The 9188-nt window shown below is 39.5% G+C and overlaps 1 protein-coding gene across 1 annotated transcript in view; it reads right to left on the bottom strand.

The window, feature by feature from the left end:
- Positions 1–9188, bottom strand: part of RIGI (RNA sensor RIG-I) — a 53408-nt gene that overhangs the window by 9690 nt on the left and 34530 nt on the right. The window contains exons 13-14 of the mRNA XM_023725680.1: positions 7375–7523; positions 4526–4616 (exon numbers count right to left, since the gene is read on the bottom strand). Coding sequence (XP_023581448.1) covers positions 4526–4616; positions 7375–7523 — 240 coding nt within the window. The remainder of the gene's footprint in view (positions 1–4525; positions 4617–7374; positions 7524–9188) is intronic.

The following is a 9188-nucleotide window of genomic DNA, read 5'->3' as shown; positions in this document are numbered from 1 at the left end:
ATACTTTGGACATGTTATCAGGAGGGATGAGTCCCTGGAGAAGGACATTATGCTTGGTAAAGTAGAGGGTCAGCGAAAAAGAGGAAGACCCTCAATGAGATGGATTGATGCAGTGGCTGCAACAAAGGACTCAAACATAGCAACAATTGTGAGGATGGCACAGGACTGGGCAGTGTTTCGTTCTGTTGTACATAGGGTGGCCATGAGTCGGAATCGACTCGATGGCGTCTAACAACAACAATGGCAGATGACATATGTCTCTTTCAAACCTGACCCCTAAAAATCCTCCACACTTTCATTCCTCATCAGTAGACCAGATGAGGAAACAATGGAGGATTTGGGGGCCCCCTGTGATGACAGCCATGACAAGGATCTGGGTCCCAGAATGCGTGAAGGTGCATGGAGCACAGCCCCCACTCCTATTTATCTGTACTGGACTGTGATGCAAGCAAGAAATAGCTTTCATTGTGTTACATCCCCAAGATTTGGGGGTTGTCTGTTAGAGAAATTAGACTACCTTGATGAATACAGACCCTGTTCCCTGGTGATTGCTGACTGGACTGAAATAAACATTTGAACCAAGATGGGCCAATCAGATCTTCCTTCCTGGAGTCTGAGAATGGGATTTGAAGACAGGTAGTAAATTGGGGAGGTACAGGGCAGTCATGATTGGAGAAGCTGAGAGAGTGGCCTGAAAAGGGAAAAGAATAGAGCAGATGTGCAGGGTTCGGAAGACTTCCCAGTCTTGGTTCCAACTGCCCATGAAGCCCAAGTATACTTCCTGATCTTGGGCTCTATGGGAGGCCCAGTTGAAATCAACCCCTCTTTGTTTGGACTAGCCTAAGTAGGTTTCTGTTACTTGGGGAAAGAAAGGATTTTGACTAAGACAGCCACACTGCCTTCTAATATCTTATGATCTTGGAGGCTAAATTTAAATTGTCCAAATACAGAGTGAAGTTAGAATATAGAAATTATCCAGTTCATGTGATTGTGGCAAACACCCACAATGGTGGCTCAAAGAATATGCACACTAAAGTTTGAGCTTTATGGATCCCAAAGACGCACCTAAATTTATGTATTAATTCAAACACCTTCTGATCTTCACTTCATTCTTCACGAGGAGACCTAGCTCAAGCAGGTAGAGGAAAGTAATATTATCTTCCTTTACCCAGCTGGAAGCAGGCTTTCAGAGTTTGTAGAAAGACTCATGGGGGTTTATTATTTGCATTTGTAATTCAAAGTCATGAAAACTTGAGGGCAGTCAGTTTTATTTTTATAACGTTGCTAAAAAAAAAAAAAAATCCCTAAATATTACTCGATTTTACTTTTGAGTTTTCTTTATCCAGATTCCTTTTTTTGAGACACACACCCATTGCCGTCAAGTAGATTCCAACTCATAGTACCCCTATAGGACAGAGTAGAACTGCCCCATAGAGTTTCCAAGACTAATCTTTACAGAAGCAGACTGCCACATCTTTCTCCTGTGGAGAGGCTAGCGGGTTCAAACTGCTGACCTTTTAGTTAGCAGCCCTGTGCCACCAAGGCTCCTTTTTTAAGATACATAGCTCCTACTCCTTTTGAACCCATATATTCTCAAAAACAAATATGACCGTGGATCACTATGTAAAGGGTCTAAATGTGAATAATGGAGTCCCTGAGTGATGCAGACAGTTTAGCTCTTGGCTACTAACTGAAAAGTTGGCGGTTTGAACTCACTCAGAGGAGCCTTGGAAGGAAGGCCTGGCGATCTACTTCTGAAAGATCACAACCATGAAAAGCCTATGTAGCGCAGTTATACTCTGAAAACACATGAGGTTGCCATGAGTCGGAATCAACTTGATGGCAGTGGAGCCACTAGGGTTGGTATCACCCAGTGTGGTAACTCATGGTGTCACCTGCCCCATGCACCTCCTCTCGAACCAGACCATACAGAATCCTTAGTAATGTTTTTTGTACTAATGTTACTCATAAATCGAAATTCCCATATATCACTCCTTCTTTTCCTTTAATTACTACTTCATTCTCAAAAAAGTTATTGATATAGGGTCACAAATACTGATTACCACAATACTGTAGCTAACACACCAGAAAATTTGACCAGATCAGGGACTATGAAAACACTGGCAGCAAATAAAACAACAGCGTGTGCTTGTAGGGTGTGCAGATGAAACCACGTGATTCAAAGCATCATTGTAATTGGGTAATACAGACAGCTCTGACCAGAGCACATCAGATGGTTCAAAAAGTAAATGAGCATAGAATTTTAGCCTTGTGGGTATACTGATACACATAAGCTGGGCTTACAAAAAAGGTTTTTGTTGTTATAACTAACTGCAGGGAAATTTTTATAGACAGTCATTTTGGTGTCACCCCCTCTGACAGTGTCACCTGGTGGGGTCCTCACCCCCGCACCTCCCCAGTGACGCCATTGCTGGATGGCAGCTGTATGTGAATAATAGCTAATATGTAACATTTATTGGGTACTCACCATGTACCAGGCATTGTTCTAAGCGGGAGGGTGTCAAGCTTTTTGGTAAAGAGCCAGATAGTAAATATTTTACTTCGCAGACCATGCTGTTACAACTACTCACCTTTGCCATTATAGCACGAAAGTGGCAGTAAGCAATATGTAAATTTATTTTTTAATGCTTGTATCAATATTATGTAAATGAATAAACATGGCTATATTCCAATAAAACTTATTATGAACAGTGAAATCTGAACTTCATATAGTTTTAACAAGGCATGAAATATTATTCTTCTTTTAATTTCTTTTCACTCATTTAAAAATGTAAAAACCATTCTTAGCTCAAGACATACAAAAACAGGCAGTGGGCCAGATTTTCCTGGCCCCTGTTCTAAGCTCTTAAAATGTAACATCTCACTTAATATTCATATTATCCCCTTAAACTAGGAACTATTATCGTTTCCATTTTACAGATGAGGAAAGTGAAGCATAAAGAGGTTAAATAACCTGATTCTTCACAAAATGGGAAATCAAGAGATGAAAACAAATGAAGATTTGGAAGTATTCAATCTTAGCAAACTGAACTTTTGCTTATATACCTACAGCTTTCTGTAAAACTTCCCAGACAATTTTTCTGCTGGACTGTGAAAGAAAAAGGATCAGACCAGAAAAAATTTAGCGGAAACCACCTTAATTACCTGGTAATTTAAGTTTAACCCATTTAGTAAAGCTACAGAGTATATACACTGATATACTAAGAGGAAAAAGAATCTAAGTGGTGTCCACCTCAGAGTTAATAGAATTTATAGAAGTTATTTTTTTCAGAGCATATTACCATTCAAAATCTTAAGATATATTTTGTTAAGGCTACCAGTTGCCATCGAATCAATTCTAACTCATGGCAACCCCATATGTGTCAGAGCAGAACAGCTCCATAGGGTTTTCAATGGATGATTTTTTGGAAGTAGATCACCAGGTCTTTCTTCTGAGGCACCTCTGGGTAGACTCAAACTGCCAACCTTTCAGTTAGCAGCCAAGTGAGTTAACTGCACCACCCAACCTAGGGACTCCTTGTTAAGGCTAAAACAATTCTTTTCTCCGTCATCTTCTACTAGACAATGAGCATCCCCAGGACAGACATCATAATTCATTAATTTCTCAATTCATTCATTCACTCACCAGTCAATCAAACATATACTGAGGAATTATGGTTGTCAGATGAGGTACAATAGTTAAAGGTCCACTTTTTTCCACAAGGAGCTCATATATGTAATGAGCACTGAAACGAAGGCAGAACTGGATGCGATGGGAAGGTAGAGGAGGGGCACCTTAGAAGGTCTGGGAAGGCTGTTTGGCAGAAGCACAAAACCTGGCACAGAACAAACCTGTTCCCGACTCATAGCGACCCTACAGGGCAGAGCAGAATTGCCCCATAGGGTTTCCAAGGAGCAGCTGGTAGATTCAGACTGCCACCCTTTTGGTTAGCAGCCAGAGCTCTTAACCACTGAGCCACCAGGGCTTCACAAGCTCTAAATAAATGTTGCTGTTACCTGAATTAATAAATAAATGAACAAATAAGAAAATATTTGTGGAGTGCCTATCTGTAAGAGAATAACAGCTTGAAAATCAAGTCAGACTCATGTTGCAGTCAGACTGCAGAGAACTCTGAATTCCAACCACAACACTGTGGTGTTTGGACTTCGTTTGGTAAGTCAAATTTTCAGTGCCTTACTAGTTCTGCTTCTCTGGTTGAACTCTGACTGATATAAGCATTAAAACATAATTTCAATATATTACATATATTTTTACATACATTCCATTGTCCTCGAATCAATTCCAACTCATAGCGACCGTAAAGGACAGAGTAGAACTGCCCCATAAGGTTTCCAAGGCTGTACATCTTCACAGAAGCAGACTGCCACACCTTCCTCCCATGAAGCGGCTGGTAGGTTCGAACCACTGACCTTTCAGTTAGCAGCTGAGCGCTTAACCACTGCACCACAGGGCTCTTTTCTTATATACATAGTATATTAAATCTAATTCACTGTATGTATATACCTATTTTCTGATTTGTTCTACCACGTCCAGTCAATATGCCAGGTTTCAGAAAGCTGAGTTTAGAATGTTCTTCAATCCATTTCTTCAAAGCCTGAAAATGAAAAGCAAATTATCAATTGGACACTAGTAAATCCATATTAATGCAGTATCAAAATATACGCATGAAGAAAAGAAACTTAATGTTTAAGTTAGTACACAGACATTTTTCAGACTAACAAACATGAGGGAAAAGACTTCTTGGAATTGAACTCTATGCAATAATTAACTAAAACGGTACAGATCTTTGTGACGTTATATGATTTGATCTCCAAGATATTTTTTAAGTGAAAAAAGCAAAGTTCAGAATAGTGGGTGTGTAGAACTAACAAAGTGAGTTTAACAAGATTTCAGGACACAAGAGCAATATACAGAAATCAGCTGTATATGTATAGACTAGCAACAAGCAATTGGAATTTGTAATTTTTTCAAAATACCATTTATAATAGCATCAAAAATTAATACTTGAGTATAAATTGAACAACATATGTGCAGAATCTATATGCTGAAAATGCTGATAAGAGAAACTAAAGAAGATATGGTAGTTAGCCTCTAAGGTAGCCCTCAATGATCCCCACCTCCTGGTATTCAGGTCCTGTGTCATCCTCTCGAGTGTGAACTGGATTTACTGACCCACTTATATAGAATATAATATAATATGACATATGTGATAGGATGTCACTTCCAAGATTAGACTATGACTGTGGTTTCCATCTTAGGCACTATCTCTCACTCTCTCTTGAATCATTCACTTTGGGGGAAGCCAGCCGCCATATTGTAAGGCAGCCCTGTGAAGAGGCCCACGTGAGTGAGCTTGGAAGCACATCTTTTTTTTTTTCTTTTTTTCACCCAGTATTGTGTACTGTCTTACCCTTCACCATAGTTACCACTTATCTATTGTCTAGTTAGTGTTTTTCCCTCCCTAACCCTCCCCTCCCTTGTAACCATCAAGGATTGTTTCTTTTTGTGTGTAAACCTTTTCATGAGTTTTTATAATAGTGGTCTCATACAGTATTTGTCCTTTTGTGATTGACTTATTTCACTCAGCATAATGCTCTCCATATTCATCCATGTTGTGAGATGTTTCACAGACTCATCATTGTTCTTTATTATTACGCAGTATTTCATTGTGTGTATGTATCATAGTTTGTCCATTTATTTGTTGATGGGCACTTAGGTTGTTTCCATCTTTTTGCTATTGTGAATAATGCTGCAATGAACATGAGTGTGCATATGTCTATTCGTGTGATGGCTCTTATTTCTCTAGGATATATTCCTAGGAGTGGGATTGCTGGATCATACGGTATTTCTATTTCTTGCTTTTTAAGGGGAAGCACATATTCTGAGGCCTGCCAATAGCCATGTTAGTGATCTTGGAAGTTGATCCTCCCCCAGTCAAGCCTTGAGATGACTACAGCCATGGCCAACACCGTGACTGCAGCCTCATGAGAGATCCTGATCCAGGAACATCCAGTTAATCTGCTTCCAGATTCCTGATCCATAGATATTTTAAGATGATTAATGCTTGTTGATTCCAACCACTACGCTCTGAGGAAATTTGTTACACAGCAGTAGATAACTAATACAGAAGCCCTATTTAAATGAAGACACATACTATGTTCATGGATTGGAAGAATTGCTACTGTTGAGATGTCAGTTAGTCCCAATGCAATCCCAAACAAAAACCCAACAGACTGTTTAACAGCTATGGACAAGCTGATTCTACAATACATTTAGAAAGGCAAAACTAGAATAGCTAAAACAATTTTAAAAAAGAAGAACAAAGTTGGAGGGCTCAACTACCTAATTTTAAGACTTACTATAAAGCTACCATAATTACAACAGTGTGGCATAGGTAAAAAGATAGATGTGTAGATCATTGGAACAACTGAACAATGGAATAATGTCCAAAAATTGAGCCACACAAATAGAGTCAACTGACTTTTGGATCAGTTACTAAATTACAAAGGCAATTCAATGGAGGAAGGGTAGTCTTTGCAACATAAAGCAGTGGAATAATTTATGTGTACACACACAAAAACAGCATCTCAACATATACCTCACATCTTATACAAAAATTAATTCCAAATGGATCATAGACCTAAATGTAAAATATAAAAGTATAAAACTTCTAGAAGATAACGTAAGAGAAAATCTTTGTGACCTTGGATAGACAAAGGGTTCTTAGATAACTACACCAACAGCATGATCCATAAAAGAAAAAAATTGATAAACTGGACTTCATCAAAATTTAAAGTCTTCAATCTACAAAAGATACTGTTAAGCGAATGAAAAGACAAGCAACAAACCAGGAGAAAGTATTCACAAATCACATTTCTGACAAAGAACTTTTTGTCAGAATTTTAAAAGAACTCTCAAAAACTCAAAAATAAGATAATAAACAACCTGATTTAAAGAATGGGCAAATTATCTGAACAGACGCACCACAAAGAAGATACATGGATGGTTAATAAGCATATGAAAAGGTATTCAACCTTATATAGTCATTATGAAAATGCAAATTAAAACCCTATTGAGAGACTACTACACAACCACAGAACCACTAAAATACAAAAACCTGACAATGCAAAATGCTTGCTCTACAGGTATCAAAACTTATTATAAATAAAAGTATTAAGACAGTAAGGCATTAGTGTAAGGACAAACTAATAGATAATTGGAGCAGAATAGAGAGCCCAGAAACAGAACAACACGTATATGGATATTTGATTGCAGAGCAGTGAGGAAAGTACCTTTTTTTCAATAAACGGTACTGGGTCAATTGTTTATCAACAAAGAGTAAGAAAACTTACATCCACAAGTGCCCTGGTTTTTACAAAGAGAATGGTTCTTGATTCTGGGTTTAAGTGGTACTCCTCTTGCAAGATGAAGCAAAGGTCTTTGAGTTTAGGGTTCTCATGGCTGGGATCCATAGAAACATCTTCTAGTTCCTGCAGCTTTTCTGTAAAAGGGGAACATTTTATAAATGGCTTATAAATTCTAGAACACACTGTGACCTTTTGCTACCGCTCAAATGATAAATCTCTAAATTTTTGATGAGAATTTTATGAGAAATAACCTGTAAGGTAGAATACCAATTTAAATTGGTACAGTCTTTAAGAAGGCAATTTGGCATTATCTATCAGAACTTAAATCTCACACATCCTTTGATCCTGTAATTCTACATTTAGGAACTTAAGCCATAGTTATATTTAGAAAACTATGGAAATATTTCTAAGGATGTTCACTGTACTATTGTTTAGAATATAAAAGAAAAATAGAAAACAACTAAATGACCAACACTAGGGCAATAGTTTAATAATCATGGGCTAAGCATTTAATATTAATATAATATGACTTAAAAATAATGAAATACATGTATATGTTGATGTGGAAAGATCTCAATGATATTTTAAGTAAAAAAGGTCAAGGTATGAGACAGTATGTTCAGTATGATCCCATCTTCACAAACACAGTTATAAAACAATGGTGTGCTAGAGTCAAGGCCTACCAGGCTACGAGAGCCGACTGTTAAATTTTCAAGAATTGTATGAGCTGCTGCACCGGATTTGGGAAAAACCTCTCTGCCTTTTACCTCCTCCCTCTGCACTCTGCACCGGATTTGGGAAAAACCTCTCTTCCTTTTACCTCCTCCCTCCCCGCTCTGCACTGGGAGTCCACTGGGCCGGAAGTAGATCCCAAAAGACACCCTGACCCATTCTCCTGGCCTTGGAGAGGGAACAAACAAGCTGCTGGCTCCCCTAGGCCAGGAACACAGGGTTGGCACAGCTCCTTTGCTGGCCACAGAAATCAGGAGTCCACAGACTCTGAGTGCCTTACACCCCTGTATAGACTTGTGGGGACCCATCTCAACAGTGTTGCACTAGTTTGATTTTTGACACCTTTTGATCTCTAATATCCTGTCACCAGGTAGTTAGTTCTGTAACTAAGTATGTGCACACCGGAGTCCGTTAAATTTTCCTATATAGGATCAGCTCGGGTGTGCAGGCAGTCGGTCACCAAGTGTGTGATGCAGACTCTCACCCCCAGTCCTAGAGAGGCATGGGGGTACAACAGGGCAAACATCTGAAGTTTAACTTCAACTGCTTCAGCTGCGAACGGGCAGATTTGTGACCCTCGAAATAGCCCTGCCCCTCAAGTAGGCACTTTTATCCATCTGCAGCAGGGTCTTGAGGACTGGGGGTAGCTCCTAAAGTGCCTAGTCACCTGCTACAGGAATTCAAGAAAAAGTGGTGCCCTCGAGTCTTTGCAGCCAACAGAGTGGGGTGCTCTTAGCCCGGCTGCAAAACTCACCTACTTATTCACCCTAGAGAATAGGGACAGGCTTTTCTTTCAGACTCCCAGGGGCACCCATCAGCCCCCTGCCTGGCTCAGCAGGTGATCCCCTACCACAGCCAGAGTCCAGTGCCTGCACCAATCACCCATGCCTCTCTAGGACTGGGGGTGAGAGTCTGCATCACACACTTGGTGACCAAGCCTGCACACCCGAGCTGATCCCATACAAGAAAATTTAACAGACTCTGGTGGCACATACTTAGTTACAGAACTAACTACCTGGTGATGGGACATTAGAGATCAAAAGGTGTCAAAAATCAAACTAGTGCAC

The sequence above is a fragment of the Trichechus manatus genome, unplaced genomic scaffold (genome assembly GCF_000243295.1).
Source record: "Trichechus manatus latirostris isolate Lorelei unplaced genomic scaffold, TriManLat1.0 scaffold00355, whole genome shotgun sequence".
Classification (NCBI taxonomy): Eukaryota; Metazoa; Chordata; class Mammalia; order Sirenia; family Trichechidae; genus Trichechus; species Trichechus manatus.
This window is presented reverse-complemented; position numbering and strand designations above follow the sequence as displayed.